The sequence below is a fragment of the Prunus mume genome, linkage group LG5, assembly GCF_029339155.1.
Source record: "Prunus mume cultivar Tortuosa linkage group LG5, ASM2933915v1, whole genome shotgun sequence".
In the NCBI taxonomy this organism is placed as follows: Eukaryota; Viridiplantae; Streptophyta; class Magnoliopsida; order Rosales; family Rosaceae; genus Prunus; species Prunus mume.
Genome location: NC_142702.1, coordinates 3,099,789 through 3,116,904, shown reverse-complemented (window position 1 = coordinate 3,116,904; position 17,116 = coordinate 3,099,789). Strand labels below are relative to the sequence as shown.

At 35.9% G+C, this 17,116-nt stretch overlaps 1 protein-coding gene and 1 pseudogene across 2 annotated transcripts; one reads left to right on the top strand and one right to left on the bottom strand.

Annotated features, from left to right (window-relative positions):
- The first annotated feature begins 682 nt into the window (after positions 1-682).
- Positions 683-4,467, top strand: LOC103344300 (histone deacetylase 8-like; annotated as a pseudogene). The gene is made up of 4 exons (XR_016126965.1): positions 683-742; positions 2,555-2,758; positions 2,980-3,557; positions 4,075-4,467. The product of XR_016126965.1 is annotated as a histone deacetylase 8-like (transcript).
- Positions 4,468-5,599: 1,132 nt separating this feature from the next.
- On the bottom strand, positions 5,600-17,116 carry LOC103330592 (protein SEMI-ROLLED LEAF 2). Its single transcript, XM_008233187.3, has 19 exons — positions 16,607-17,116; positions 15,974-16,048; positions 14,668-14,783; positions 13,336-13,450; positions 13,087-13,215; positions 11,675-11,722; positions 11,063-11,244; positions 10,762-10,958; positions 10,341-10,633; positions 10,018-10,167; positions 9,374-9,898; positions 9,117-9,263; positions 8,640-8,712; positions 7,636-7,760; positions 7,247-7,447; positions 7,033-7,170; positions 6,822-6,950; positions 6,102-6,329; positions 5,600-5,960 (listed from the first exon to the last, which is right to left on the bottom strand). Exons 1-19 carry the CDS (start codon positions 16,739-16,741, stop codon positions 5,805-5,807), a joined length of 3,162 nt encoding a protein of 1,053 aa, XP_008231409.1. The 5' UTR covers positions 16,742-17,116; the 3' UTR covers positions 5,600-5,804.

Genomic DNA, 17,116 nt, shown 5'->3' with positions numbered 1-17,116 from the left:
CTCTAAGTGGAGAGAAGAAGTCCCCTTTTCACATGAATATTATTCCCTATTTATAGGGAGGTGAAAGTGGGAGGTTTGTGTAGATTTCTGATGTGGGACTTTGTGCAAGTCGCTGTGGTGGTGACACGTGTTATGATGTTGATGCTCTTGATGCTAGTTGTTTTGATGCTGGATATGCTCGGCTGATTATGGTGTAAACAATGTATAATAAGAAGATTTATGATTTGTTGTCAAGCAGTGGTGGCGGAGGATTCGGCTTTGGATGGTCAAAGGGCAACGGCTCCAATTCTAAGGTGATAACATTAACTGGGTCTCTTTCTTTTTATTTATTCAACTCTTGATGATTTATGAGTATTTTTAATTACTGCACTAATACTTGTACCTGCAGGTTAGGCTTGAAGTGATGGGAAAGAAGGCAAAGAATGCAACCTACATTTCTGGAAATGAGGCTGGGAAAATTTCCAAAGAGATTCAGAAAGTGGAAAAGAGAAGGATTGTTAATAGTACTCTTTGCAATGAAAGAAGTTCTCGGAGCCATTGCATGGTAGGATTCCCTTGGACTTTCAAATATATGATAATTCTTCCCCAAGTCTTGTCACTAGTTGGATATAACTTGCTTTCTATTTCTACACAGATAATCCTTGATGTCCCAACAGTAGGAAGACGCTTGATGCTTGTGGACATGGCTGGCTCTGAAAATTTTGAGCAAGCTGGCCAAATTGGATTTGAGGCAAAAATGCAGGTAATGTCTTGGTGGTGCTTAATTTATGGTGATACTGTATGCAGCACTTTCATTGTCTAACTCACGTCTGCTTTTTGGTTAGTCAAATTAACCATATATCTTATTGTTGTATCAAAACAAGAAAGTGGTATACTTTATATGAATATTTTTTTGCTTTGGGCTAAGCCAAAGTGTGATAACACAGCTATGGCTTCCTTACAATTCTTTGATAATGGCTCCTTTATGGAAGATGGTTACCCAAGAAATGACTTGATTTTCTTTAGAGTGCTTTTTTACTTTTATCGCTTTCTTCTTTTGTCTGCGGGCTACAATGGCGTGCCAATGGAGAGGTCTTGTCTCTTTTGAAATCTAGAGAAAAGGTTATAAAGGCAATTGAATAATTAAAGCGCCAAAGTATATGCATCGCGGAGCATTTTCATCTACCTTACTGAAATCGTTTCACACAATGAATCATGCCTTGCTACTACAATACAATCACAAAAATGAAGTCATGAAAATAATACTTTAGTCCATACAAATAATATTTAGTTCCAACTAGTTAAACCATTAACGTACATCTGCATGGAAAAATGAACTAACAAGGTATATATAATATATGCGATTTGTTAAGTTGAGGCATGCCGTGCTACTATTATGCTATGTCACGGATAAGAGATATGCGTGCAAATCTTGCTTAATACAGGGGCCAACACACACAGACGGCACCAAAACCAAAATTGAATTGAAAAACATACAAAGAAACCCTACTACCCTTAGATTTTGCATTTTTTATGGGAGTAAGGCAAAACCATTATTATAGTGTTAATGTTTATCTTCAGTTTGTTATAAATTTTGGAATCGCAAGCTTTATTTCCCCAATAGTTTTTTATCCCTCCCTTTTCAGGGTCAGAATATATGTTTCTTGGAACATAATATTGGAAGGGTGACTCCACTAATAAATTTTTCTGGGAGTCTTTCCGAATTGATTTTCGTTGGTACAATATGTAATTTTTTTTTTCCTATTGTATATATAGGGCCTATCCATATTTGCCAGGGCCTCCAAAATCAATGGACCGACTTTTTTGTAGGTAAATGCCCTTAGTAAATGTCTTTGTCCTTTTAATTTATTTATGGGATTACTCCATTTACTTAAGTTTCAATGTAAATAAGGAAGTACCCTCCATTTGGATTCAAATAAAAATACTAAAAAATCAAATTCCAAAATCAAAATATGAGGTTTTAGAAATACAATATAAAAAAATTAAGTCAACACTAAAATCCAAAACACTTTATGTGTAAGGAATAAAAGCCGCCACACTTGAGAAAATGATTATTCCAAAACCATTTTTCATCATTAATATTGCACACAAAAAATTTCTCGCCAAATAAGAGATAAAATTTATAAACACACCAAAAAGTTGACTTTGGGGTTGATTTTGGGTGTGGCACTATTCTATGTTTGTTTGTTTGTTATAATAATCGCAAATTTTAATAGCTTTTTGTTTTCAGGGTCAGAATATATGTTTCTTGGAACATAAATTGACTCCACTAATAAACTAGTTGAATTGGGTTTATTTATAAATTTGTATGGTTAAATGTATTAGGTACAATCATAAATTAAGGGCTGGAACAGTTTTGAGAAGGGAATAATGGAAAGTTTCGATTGTGCTATCACCTTTATGAGCCAATGCGCGTCCATTTCTTCACGTTCATGTCTTTTATAACAGTATAGCCGCTCGGCTATACTCTGGTTTAGCCGAGCGGCTATACTTGTTCTCACACGCGGGCACTTAGGCGCTAGCAGGGCTTTTTTTAGTTAAATAAATAGTATAGCCGCGCGGCTATATTCGGGGCAATGGAGTATACGTCACTGGAATGGATCCTGGGTTTCTGGACGTGTTAGAAAAGCACCCAGAGAACTATGACAGAGTCAAAAACATGGTTTCTATTCTAAAGAGAGGTCCTATCGCTCCTACTTTTCTTGGCTCCCTGGAAGGGCTGCTCTGCTCTTTGAATTGCTCTCTTTCCACTCTTCAGGTACTTGGATTCACTTTGGATCAATTTGCTTACTTTTCCAACTTCTAGTTTCTATGCTTTTTGAGTTGCTTCCCTTCCTCTCTCCTGGTATCAAATTTTAATCCTTCCATTGTTTAAATTCTTACATTTGTGATATATATGAGTTGGTAAAGTTATGAAGAATATTGGTTCGGGTTAAGTTAGAGTCTGATGTAAGTTCAAATGTATTGTGCTGTCTGCAGAATACATAAATGAACTAGTTGGCAGATAGAGATGGGGGTAAGATGCTATGTGCTGGGACTTTCTTTAACCCCGGATCATGGGATGCCTCGCTTCTTGCTGCCGGTACTACATTATCAGCAATGAAGCATGTACTTGATGGACATGGAAAAATTGCTTATGCATTGGTTAGGCCTCCGGGTTACCATGCTCAGCCTACTCGAGCAGATGGCTTCTGCTTCCTGACAATGCCGGTCTTGCTGTTCAATTGGCTTTAAATTCTGGCTGCGCAAAGGTTGCGGTCATAGACATCGATGTTCATTATGGAAATGGGACTGCTGAGAGATTCTATAGGTCTGATAAGGTTCTTACAACCTCCCTTCATATGCATCATGGTTCATGGGGTCCATCTCACCCACAGAATGGCTCAGTTGATGAGCTCGGCGAAGGGGAGGGATTTAATTATAATTTGAATATACCTCTACCATATGGGACAGGGGACCGTGGATACAAGCATGACATGACTGAGTTGGTTGTACCTGCAATCCAAAAGTTTGAGCCTGAAATGATGGTTCTGGTAGCTGGCCAAGATTCAAGTGCTGTAAGTTAAATCTTTCTGCTCAACTCCAATTTAGATGATTTGCTTGATTGTTTCTTTATTGAGAAGATTGTCTGGTTTTCATTATCTACGTCGTCATTTATATGAAAGAACTTCAGTTTAATCATGAACCATATAAATCTACTTAATATCTGCCTGACTGAGCTATAAATTGTCAGATTTCTATTTAAATTTCAATATCTTGATACATTCAGGACATAGAGCTGAGCATGAGGTTCTGTTCCTGATCTTGCTTTTCTACAAATTTAGAGTTACAATGAAAATTAGTACTGCTTAACAAAACTGAAATCCTCACCGTCTTTATGTAGAGACTTCCCATCTTAGAAATAGCTGTTTCTGTATAGTAATTACTGTTTTTTATTTTGTTGGCATAAACCCTAAACAATATCCTTTTTCACAGCATGAACTTCAAGTTTTTCTCTGGCTACCTTTGAACAAATTTTATTTTATTGTCAACAAAAATTGAAGTAGCTTATAGAATGACACTGCTTGTTCTCAGTATGATCCAATTGGAAGGCAGTGTTTGACAATGGAGGGTTATGAAGAGATTGGCCGGATTGTTCGTAGCCTGGCGGCCCGACACTGCAGTGGACGTCTTCCGATTGTCCAAGAAGGTGGATATCATGTTACATACTCAGCCTTTTGTCTCCATGCCACACTTGAAGGTGCGCTTAACCTACCAATTTCTCTACTATCTGATCCCATGGCTTATTACCCAGAGGATGAGGCATTGGCTATTGAAGTTATTAAATCCATTAAAAAGTTCCAGAAAGACAATGTACCATTCTTAAAAGGAGCTTAATTTGGAATTTATTTTAGTAAACCTCATTCTCTGTTTGTACTCTGTCTATGATATAAGATTGTTATTGCAACAAACAAGTCGTTTACTTTATTTTTTAAAATTTGATTGAGTATTGCTTATTGCTTCAATGTTTCTGTATGAGCATCCCCAATTAAAGATGAAGGCGCTGTTATCTTGCAGAGTACACCTACTTTCATATAAAACATTTATAAAAAAAACTGAAACATGCCATGGCTGGAGTAGAAGATCAAATTTCTCACTTTTGTTAATACGTTGGTGGATTCGCAAACTGTTTGTGTGAGTTTTGACTATTTTGTTTAGTTGATAGCATGGCTAGTACTCTTTTCTACTTCTAGGTTTTGTCCCACGTGATTTTCTTTGGAAAGGTTTTAATGAGGCCACCGTTATCATGCTGTGTATTACTCTGTACTGTTGAAAATGTTGAAATACCTGGTTTGAATTTCCCTTCATCCACTTGTAAAAAAAACACATAGGTTTTTTACTGCTCTATTGCTGAGTTAAAAACACATGCTGATTAGACTTACAAAATTACAAAATTTATTTTAACTTAATTTACTGCTACACTGGTTTTGTTTTTTTTACGTCTGTACTGCTACACTGGTTTAGAAATTATGTTTAAGAGTTATGAGCGTGTATGATTATAAAAAAGGGCACGATGCTGAAGCACATAATCTGAATTTTTTTTTTTTGGATTGATACTAGCCTCTTGGAACACTCTCAATTGACCTTTATTTTTTTCAATTTTTGTCAAAAAATGAGAAGGAGTGACAAGTCTCTACATAAATACATACGACAATGATTTAATGCATTTACACGCATTTGGAAAAAAAAAAACTCTTAGCCATTTACACGCATTTTCATAATGATATAAGAATGGGTGAGAAGGGAGAATGATCGCAGGAGAGAGGAAGAGGATGGCTAAGTGATACGGTGCAAAAGAAGAGTTTTAATCTAATATAATTATCATTCTGACAAAAAAAATCTAATACAAATATCATGAGGTGGAATAATTAAATTTCATTGGATCAATTAAATGGTTAAGATTTTTTCAAATGCGTACCGATGCTAAATGTAGATACTTACATTGCAAAATTTCATTGGATCAAGAAAGGTACCTATGCACATCTTTACAATATCAAAATATGTAAAGGGAGCCCATAATAAAATGAAACTTCCCCATCAAAATTAAAGAAAAAAATAATGGCGGCTGAAGAGATATGAATATAAAACAAGAAGGCTGAATCAGAGACAACACAAAATTTCAGATTCAAAGATACAAAGATAGCTGTTAGAACAAAACAACAGCGGACAGACATGGACTTTTTGGTGGATTGAACTTAAAGCCTGATTCTTTGCTCCAATGCAACACTCGATTCTTACAAGGACTACCAATCTTTCTCTACACATTAACAACCAGCAGCCTTTAAAAAGTTATCATACGGGCTTGATGCAGGTAGCTGAAATCGGGGATAATGCTGGTATTCAGTTGCCCAAAGCGTTTGCCCGTTGCCAACAGATTGGTTGAGTGAAATATCATTTGAATCAAGGAATGGATTTCCACTCTGCAGTCCCAGATTGTTTACAAAATCAGAATGCTTCAGAAGACACTAAGAAGCTAAGTAAAAATTGAGTAGAAACAATATGCATGCACTAAAAGGATTGAATTAAAAATTTAAATGCCAGTTGTATGAGAAAGGAAATACCGTCGGAGCACCCAGCGGAACAACAGAGGGAGTTTCCTTTTGCTGGTTGCAATCATGAGGAGAAAATCTCATCAAACTTTCTTGTCTCAGTTGGGCAGCCACAAAAGCGGAGAATCTCTGCTGCTTCCCCATTTGAAGGGCCTCACAAAGGCCAGCCATTTCCAAATAAGGCATATCTGTAGCAGTTGAGACTGATAATCTTCCAACTTGATGTGTTGTCTCCAAAACCTGCATACCACTTTCTTACTTAGCAATATGTTCAAGTAAATGTACCACTAAAGCCCTTGAGACGCCTTGAATCAGAAAATTGGAGAGAGAACAAATGGATGGCAAACGTTCATGTTTTATATGGCATCATATATAATTTCTTTGATTATAAACAACAGGGTTTTAAATTTCAGCTATAAAGTTCATGAAGGATTTGATATAAGAAATTTGAGGACTCAAATTCCTTCTCCAGATCCCAATCACAGAGGTAGTTTTCCAGATCTCATGTAAGAAGTGATAAATCGAATTTAAGCTGTATTTGTCACAGTTGCACCACCACCACCTTATACCAACTTTATGAGAACCAACATGACAACCAGGAAAGAAAACTATGACCAAAATTTTCAAAAACTAATTCATCTATATGCTCATTTATTTACTTATTTTCTGTTTGATTTCTGCAAAGGCTGCAAACCCGCAACACTCTGCTAGTGAGCAAGATACCACACTTACCGAATCTAAAAGCTCATCAACACTTATGAGGCTCAGACTTTCCATGGAAAGTTTTTTGTCAGGATCTGTTTGACTTTCAGTTGCATTGGGTAAGACATCATCCTCAATTGTGAATAATGGGGGCTCAACCTGCACAGTAAAACCATTGTGTACACTCAATTGCTTGCGCATTAAATAAAAACAGAAAAGGAAGGTTGTTCAAGTAACTTACCATATCACGAGTTCCATTATCTTCTATGCCAAATTGGTAAATTTGTATGGGTGTTTCCATGCACAACTGAGTTCCCAACGGACATGCATCATCAGGCAGAAAATCATTAAGCAACTGCTGTCTTATAGTTGATGACTCCTGCAGTACAAAAGTACCACTCATTAACAAAGAACTAGATATGGTTCCAATAATCAATATGTGCTTGGAAGCTTACATTTGGTGAATTTCCCAGTGTCTGCACTATCATAGTAGCAAACGATTCCTTAGATTGGCTCTCAGATATTTCTATGGCAGAAAGTGACCTTACAGCATCCTCATTATCTTCCTTTGATCCATAAACTTGCCTTACTTGGTCAGGTCCAGAATTGACAGCTTGCAACTTGCAATCGTCAACCAACCGTAGAAATGGATCAACCTGATACCAAATCATGAAAGCATACAGATCAGTATTGAGTAAGATTACCTTAGGAATCCTTATATATATGAGCATGGAAACATTTTTTTTCCAAGACTAAGAATATATCTTATGTCAAAGTAGAAATAAGTTAAAAGGTTCCACCAACAATCAATGAAAATGAGGTCTGGCAACTCTGTTGCACCTACCGTTTCATTTGTAAGTGCTACTTTAGCACAAGGAGCAAGAGCAACAATGTTGTAGGCTTTAGCTGAGAAGATGATCATTGATGTTGCCAAGGTAAAGAGAGATCTGCGCCTTGATGGCTGCAATCCTGAAAATGTGAAATCCCCTAATTACAAAGATGACATCACAAAATTTACAACACAAAAGAGTTCTTAGTGTTCATTACATTTCAATGCAATGAAGTTAGTTAAAATATGTCCAATCTAGACTTACTAAATTTTAAAATACCTTCATTGTTAAAATCACACCCTTTATCTTTGAGAAAAAAAATTGGAAAATAGGATATGACAAATAGATGGACACGATTGAAGGAACATTGCTTCTTAGAATACAATGCTTGCCCCTATTTGATAGATATGCTCTCGTCCTTTCATACTAAATATCTTAAGCCACTAATCTCTTGCTAATCAATCAACAAGAAGATTACCATAAAGTGCAAAAGAAGCAAAGATCTTATATAACCTGAGTTAGTTGAGGTTAGGTGAAAAGACGCAAATCAGGTTTACAGCCAAAGCCATACAGCAATTAATCTCCTATTTCTCTACTCGTAGTTACTTTTAAATCAAGTCAAACTTGAGTCTCGTGATCAAGTACAAGATTCCTAATTGAAACTCACCATTATCACACACGACTGGCATAATTTCAACAGACATTCTTCTATAAACTAAATCACGCAGTTAAGGATAGCTTCAGTTATAGGAAGACGGAGGGAAAATCAACCTGCAAACTTCTCTCAGCTCCTCTGTTAATTACCAGAAACTGAGCTGCTTTACTGAACCTTAATTATTACATAACTTCTACATGATTTCTAAATATCACAGTAGTTGAGCAAGGAATACTAGGTACTACACAATCTAAATCTTGACATGTCACCATAGTATGAGCAATGCATTACGTGGTTAGACTTGGAACCTTAAAAGAAATTATAAACTGCAAAAATGTTGAAAATTTGGACTTGAGAACTTACCTCCTCCAAGAGATATGCTCCTTAAGGAAAAGGCTAGCTGAAAACTTCGGATTAGAGTCTCGTCAGAGGTGTTCTACATGACATAGTGAATCGAAACAAAGTGAAAAATGGGGACCAAATAAGAAAAATAACTAATTATGGATTTCAAGGTAAAGTGGATTTTTAACTTGGGAAAATCCTCTAACCTTGAAACTATATAGAGTAATATTAACTACTCCCTAAACACTTATTATAATCAAAACAAGGGGTAAAAGACATAGCATCTTCATTGTGCCTTGTTATTGCTATAGGCCTTTACGCTTAATCCAAGGGTTGATTGTCACTTGGGTTTAGTTACGAATTAAATGATAGAGTTGATAAGGCTTGATCGGTAGAGCTGATTACTAAGGAATTTATAATACGATTTATTCCTTCATTTGTATAATGAAATACAATGATTTCCTATTTTTGTTTCAACATGGAAAATGGAAGCCATACCTTAGTTCGGGCATATAGCAACACAAGGCTGTAGGTATGAGCAATTGCTTCATAGTTATCAGGCATATTTAAAGGAGAGATGGATTGCACCCAGATTGATGAAAGCAGAAGGGTAATCTGGCGACTGCTTAACCTAAGTGACATTGTCTGCAAAATTAGTCAGATAAAAATCGTCATAACAGAAGATGATGAAGCAATACTATAGTGTTAAATGTACAGAGTCTATATAACGGGATAGCAGGGACAACAATTCATACCGATTCTTTATGTGAAATACTCCTAGGTTTTTCATCAGCAGTCGTATTTGATGGATTCCTTTTCATACTGTAGGCTCGGCTGTAAGTTGACTTCAACCGGTTCATCACAGACTGAGAATTGATTGCAGAATCCTCATTACCTACATAGTCACTAGTAGTTGATTGATGCCTTCTTGAGCTAAATTTGGACTTCAATCTGTTCAACATCGATTCATTAGTAACCTTTGATTCTTCTTCAATTACAGCGTTGTCCTTCATCTCTTGACAAATGTTTTCTTGTGAGGTGGATCGCTCGTTTAATTTTTCAAAGAGTGCAGCTGATGAAGAAAATACAGACACAGTTCTTGAGAGTGTCCTTCCTATATCATTTCTTTTTGCAGTGTGGGGAGTAGCAGCACAAGGACGAGGGCAAACAGATGATGGAACAAGAACGACAGAAAATATACGGTGTGCACCCACCCTGGTTTCATGGTCTGCACAGACCATAGCTACGAGTAACTGATGAAATAACGCCTCAGGAAAGGTCTACAAAGTTTCAGATATTCAAACCAGAAAATGAAAAGAAAAATAATTAGATGAAACTTTGGCAAGTTTGTGCACTTAATTGTAGATAAGAGGAAGTGATAAACCCGATGCAATCTTGCCTTGTTTTGATATGTCAAATTAGGTATTGTTGCCACAATTTGACCAGTACGGTAAACAGCAGAAATCAAGGTTCTAGACATAACAGTAATGTTAGACATATTTTCTAACATCACAGCCATCATGTCAAGAACAGGACCTGCATCTCCTACCTGCACAATGTAAGAGAAATAGAACCTAGCTTATGAGAATAATTATTCCATAAAGTTTTTTCCATAACATCTCACAAAAAGGAGGAAATTCTAGATATAATTTACCAAATCCTACAAGTTTTATGATTGAGTATAAATTGATCTTAAAAAAATAGAAAGGATGTCACAATCACCTTATGTGTTAACTGCACAAGGCATTCATCCACTGCTGCTCGAAAATTTTGGTTCCATTCAATGACTTCGGCCCCCAAATTTGAATCATCAAGTGAGCAATGTATACTTTTGCGCAGGTGTCTCATCATATCACTCAATGCACCAATTATAGCAACTGATGACTGAACCTTTGCTTCTCGAGTAAGAGAGGTGGCAACATCAACAATGTCCAGCTGCATATTTGGGTTTTTAAGAACATTCTTGTGATCAAGATGCTTAATTAAGATGGACAATATAAAGTGCCTGTTCTGCCCTGCGAAAAACAGTGCAGAGATCATGAAAATATCAAATTGAAAGATTAAAGCTAATCTCAACACAAAGGAAGACTAGTCAAGTTCCCAGAGTCAACAAGGTCTAAGCAATTTGAAGAAATTTAAATACCACAATTTTCAATTATTAACTGCATATCCATCAAGACACACAATGCGAGCCCATGTTTAGGAGACCAGAGATTGCCATTATCAAAATAGCGGAACAAAGATTCTAATACACGCCGTACGGTTGTAGCTTCCTTGGCTAACTTGGCAATGTTATGCAGGCAAACCCTTGACCAAAATCTGGGGTTATTCATGTCCTCCCTGTAAATGAAAACAAGAAGAAGAAAGGTAGATGTTAGCTATAACACGTTGAAATAGCTAGATATATAACGAAAGTTACAGAAAATTGTGCCAAAAAAAACTACCCTGAGACATTGACTTCGCCTTTTTCACTCACTAGCAGCCTCCAAGACAAAATACTTGTCATGGGTTCTCCTGAAGAAGAAGCTTCTTCTAAACTCTCAGTCTGGGTGTCTTGATTATCAAGTATACCAGCATCTGACTTATTCTTTGGACCTCCATAATTTTCCAAGACAACTGAAACAACCTGATTTAGAAATGAAAATAAAATGCTATTAGAAGCTAAAGATCATGATTTGCGGCTGGAAAAAGAGGACTATGCAATTAAAAGTTCATAAATTAAACGAGACATGAATAGAGACAGAAAGAAAAAGAATTTGTAAACAATAGTTGATAATCAATGCCTGCCATCCAGTATGTTAGCATCTACTACGGGGTCAAATATTATGGTCATGGAATATTAATTCATCAAAAGGTTATTCATCTGCGTGTTTTATTTCTTCCAACAGCTATTGCAACTAACAAGTTGATGATAATATTTAGAAGCTATCCAAGTCAATGAGCATATTTTTCCTGTTAGACAAATTAGCAATCAAGAAAAGTGATGATGTAATTATAATATTAAAAAAGGTACATAACAAATAAAGCCAGCAGAAAATGATACCAAATGAACTTACATTATCAAAATCTGATGAAATGTGAGAGAATTCACCCATGAACCAGACCTGCGCACAAAGTACTCTTGTTAGGGTGCATATGATATTCAATTCACCAAGCAGGGGAAGGTCCAATTAAGGATTTCAGATATGAATTGGATCTACAAAAAAAGGAAATATCTAATGTTTATAACCAAGCACCGAGTGCGAGCAGCTGGACATCATGAAATATAAAATGGTTATCATTTAAAAACCAGAGATAAGAATCATGAGATTATTTCTGAATTACCATGTAGCATAAGAATTCATTTTTACATGTTGCCCAACATTTAATCTTCTTTTCCTTAAAGTCTTTGCTATTTCAGGACCATTATGCAAACCCAAACATAACATTTCTCAAAACATTCTTAGTATTTTAATCCTCTCAGACTGCAGGTCCTTCACTCAGCAATTTTCATACGTTTTGCCAGTGACATTCTTAATTACTCATATACGCACTCTCTCTGTCCACACCAATAACACTCTTAATTAAGACTTTCGTTATGGAGAAGGAACTTTATGACCATGGCATGCCCAGTATATGCCTGTGAACTCATGAGCTTAAGCCTATAGGTGGTGAGCTCATCTAGTGTATATTATATTATGGAGCCACTTTTATTCTATGGGATAACCCATATATGAAACCTCAAAAAATCTCCCTATTCATGTCTGACACCAGAACTACAGGGGACCTGAAATCCACTCAGTCTAACTCAGTACCCTCCACAAGGACCAAATCCAGTTACTCTTCCGAGTGCACTATGTGTTTCATACTACATCATACTCTTACGAGAGTCTGATCTTCGAAGAAGGTTCAATGTCACTCTCCATGAGTCAACAATTACCATATTAAGAATCCTGCACCAAAAGTCCACCAGTGGCCCTCAAACTCCAGCTCCAAGAGAGTCCACTAGGGGATATTTAGATCCTGGTCCCTAACCCACTATAAAGCTTATTAGATTTAGTATGTCGAGTCTTTTTTTCTTTTCCCTCATTTGATGATTTTTATGTCTATTATTATGTGACAATTGTGCGTGTTATTATATCACTATTGCCTCAACTTTCAAGGTATTAACTATAATAACTAATACATTTCCTCATTAAGTTGACTTTGGGGTTGAATGTTTAATAGTCATAGGATTGGGTCTATAATAACTACATAGCCGATTTCAACATAGAAATTTTGTGTGTTTAACAAGTGCTCGTCAATATCCATCAACCAAGTTCCATGATGATTATAAACTTATGCAGAACAATTCTAATTTGGTATAACAATTTGAACAAAACTTTCACACGTAAGTAACAATGTCAAAATTATCAATTACCAGACCACGTGATATTGAAACAAATATAATATGCAAAACAAGTATCAAATTTACATTGAGGTGAATTACCATTGATGAAAGAGTTTTAAGCCCAGCAGAACGCAAATGCTTTTCCGACCCATCCTCTCTCATTTCTTGAGCTAAGAGACAAAGTTTTGGAATCATGCCATCTAAGTTAAACATGTATGTACCATCCTTCTGCACAATCAAAACGGTCACGCGAGATTAAAACTTCAAAAGTAATTCATATCCAATTACCGAAAGCAAACACAGACAAACAACAATCTGAAAGATAAAGAACATACCAACGACTCCCACCTGATTATTCACAAACTCAAAAAGAGTTTGGCATCCTAAAATACGTATTTCATCATGCCGTGATTGATCAAGTAGAATTTGTACAATGCTAAGCACGCTACTTGCAAACAATGGCCTGCCATATATTAATGTATCACAACTTGTACATGAAAATCAGTCATTATGCACAACATGAGCTACAAAACAACTCCAAAGGATAGTCTTGTAATTTCCTTTCAACAACATTCAGTATTTAAATGGAAAATTATTCCAGGAATTTTACTCTAAAACAATATATGATCTATACGGGATGAGAAATTACTAGGATGAATCTCAAACTTTGGAATCAGCGTATACAATAAAGATAAATAAACCTGAATTTCAGTGTATACAATAAAGGTCAGCCTGAATTTCATAGCTAGGTGAATATATTCCAGTCAATCCAACACATGCCAAATCTTCTGCAGTCTAGCAAAAATGTCGTTTGTGCTCTCAATGTTTAGTCATGCCAAATCGGGACATACTACGTCTTGCATCACAATATATAAAATCTTAGGCTATGCCAAATCTACTCAACCTAGCAAAAAAAACCTTGTGTTGTCAATGTAAATTCCTACATGGGACATTCTACGCCTTGCATCACACAGCATAAAATAATGGGCCTCTCCACTTACTACTAATTGATTTTGTGTCTTTGATGCTCTAACTGTCACATGAAGCCACAACAGGAAAATCATCGACATGTTAGGCCTGATTTGGCTACACATGCTCCATATGTCATCCAACATAGCTAATCCTCCACTGAAAATTTTATGCCTTGCATCACAGAGATAAAATTATGGGCCACTCCACTTATTGCCAATTGGTTTTGGATTTGATGCTCTGACTTTAACAATTTTGGATCTCATATATGTGAAACCAAGCTTTAAAAAAGGTAAAGCCTTCATTTATAGTGTGGACTGACTTGTTTAAGTTCTCAAGTTTTCCTAAGTTACAGTGTTTAATGCATTCTTCCTTAATGTAGAAGTGCCCCATAATTTTCACAGGGGTAAAGATTCAAATATGCACATTATTTTAATGGTCAAATTTCACAACCATAGTACTAAGTAATTTCTCATCAGGCTAGGTAGTTAGTGGAAGCATGTCTTGAGCACAATGCTTCTATCTTATTGCATTCTCTGGCTTTATAAATTCTGAAAAGAAATGAAAATGACTCAGCTAGTATGTTGTAATCAACTTAGCACTCCAGCCAATAGGTCTAGCTTTTCTCAATATGTTCAGGAATCTGAAAAGAAACATACTAGCAATAACCTTAATAATGTACTCACATTTATTATGAACTAAAGAACTCACATTTGCTCCTTACAAGAGACCAACAACTTCCGGTAGATACACATAACAACTTTCACAGAGTGAAAGTTCTCAGTTCTCAAATCCTTGTAACACCTTTGCTCCAGAGTAGTTGTGATCTGAAGTATGAATTTTTGAACTTCTATCAACACAACAGAATAGTACACAAATGAAAAGTAAAATAAAATCTATAACCTGGAAGATGAAACAAATGAATGAATATTGTTGATAAGAAAAACGATATACCAGAAGAAAAAAAAGGTATGGAATCATTAGATCCAAGTAAATTGAACAAATTAGAACTCTCAAAGCAGCTTTTGAAAATAATGAATCCCCTCTATTTAGAATAAAAAATAAAAAATAATATTTAAGCTCAAAGCATGGTAGCTGCAAAGAAACAAGGTACTGATTTCCATAACTAGGTTTGCTATATATCTTTAACTACAATTCTTGATCATCTTGCCAAAAGAGGAGGTATTGTGTCTCAGTCAATCTGCATGTAGAACTACAATATATGCCTTACAAATTTGCCTAGGTCCAGTTCTTTTATCCATATCAATTTAGTGCAGTACTTAATAATAACCACCATTACCAATCTGCATGGGGCAATACTATCTTACAAATTCACCTAGACCCAATATTTTATCTAGATCACTTTGGTGGAGTATTTAACCACCCTTACAAACGAATGTCCCTCCTCCAAACCAACAGAAAACTTCTAAAGCCATTCAACAGAACACTATTAGCATCTTAACCAGGAGATGCTTACAATTAGCGGCCACTGACCACAAGTATATTTCATTTTTCTTTCTAGCATCTTCATCTCCTTCACAATAGTCAAAGTGGACAGCAAAAGCATGTGCTGCTAGGATTTTGAAAGCGCTCCTTGAACAAAATAATCTGCCTTCAGCCTTCTTTCACACATATTCATCTTCCATTCTTATGGCCATTAGATTCATTCATAAAAGTCCCATTCCAACCCCTTAAGCTTCCATAGTCATTGAAACTATATACAAACTTAAGCATATGCAGGAAACTAGAAATTATCTCCTTGTCAATTCAACAACCTTCACTTCTGAATTCCTAAACACATGATGCCTCTTATCACATAGTACTGTAACACTAATCCCATATTAACATTTAATTTTCTGTTTAATTAGTTAAAGTCGTACAAAATTCTAAGGAAATTCAACCCACACCCAAATTTGAATTATGTGAGCAGCTACAATTTCAGCTCCAGATTATCACTTCAGTTCGTGTTAACAATGTAAACCATATTTCATACATATATAATGAGCAGAGGTAGCACCTTTGGGATACGAAGAGGAGTTTTTGAGGCATATTCACATAGTTTACTGATCTTACGATCATTTGGTTCTTCATCCTGCCAAAATAGGAGGGAAAAATTCCAATAACACAAACTGAAGGAACTGGCATAAAATGAGAATTGTAACATAAAAACCAGTTATGCTGAAAGACTAATTAAACAGCCCAAATCCAAAGAAATATCAATTTAAATACCAAATTGCAGAGAATTTTCAGATCAACCACATTTTCAGGGTAACACAATTAGAACCGTAAAGCATAACCTATTTGATATGTAACTTTTATTTAGCAAGAAGAACATAATACAGGACCATGGTTTTCCTTTTGTTTCACCATATTTTCTGACCTGATCATGTATAGAATAAATAAAGAAAAAATTGTTCATTTCTTGGGAAGCAAGTTACTTTTTAACATAAATCAATTTCAGTCCTATTTTCATAAGATCCCCAAACACAAGAACCAAAAGTTCCCACATTGCTTCTGTATACAATTGTGATTTCTTTTCACTTTGTAGCATAAAAATCAATTTTGTTGAGAATTTCCACTACCCACATTAGAAATTAATTCATAAAAACCAAAAAAAAAAAAAAAAGTGAAGGTGAATAAAGAAATTCACCGGAGACCGAGGAAATATCTCGGCGAGCAGCTTCTTGTATCGTTTGACGGGATGCCGTGATCTTGCACGCAATGCAGGGCAAAAGAAACAGAGACTTTCACAAACAGGGAACACTTGCCTTGAAATCACACCCATCTGTCTTCAACCTAAGTCTCAATTTCTCAAAGCCTATATAAAATATACGTATACATGTACGTTCGTATATGTAATGTATAATGTACGTATGTATGCGTTGTGAAAAGGATTTCAATTTCGATGAGATGGGATGGGAATTCGTTTAATTTTTTTATAATTGTTTTTGAGTCTGAGAGGGAGATTGGGAATTGAAATCCTGGAAAAGGATTGTGAAATTTGGGAAAAGGTGGTGGTGGTGGTTGGGGTTATGCCTCCGGGGATCGGACGGTGGAGATGGTAGGAGGGAGAAGAAGAATGAGTGCGAGAGCACCGGATCACCGAGGTTCACCACCGGAGGAGGAATGTGTTAAAAAAAGAAAAAAAATTTATACTCTC

Bases quoted from the DNA above. Each gene is read 5' to 3' on its own strand.
- LOC103330592 (XM_008233187.3), bottom strand. From the start codon at position 16,741: ATGGGTGTGATTTCAAGGCAAGTGTTCCCTGTTTGTGAAAGTCTCTGT. The intron at 9,899-10,017 runs GCAAGATTGCAT...GAAACTTTGTAG, and splicing joins ATTTGACATATCAAAACAAG to ACCTTTCCTGAGGCGTTATT. The intron at 7,171-7,246 runs GTAAGCTTCCAA...TTTGTACTGCAG, and splicing joins CACTGGGAAATTCACCAAAT to GAGTCATCAACTATAAGACA.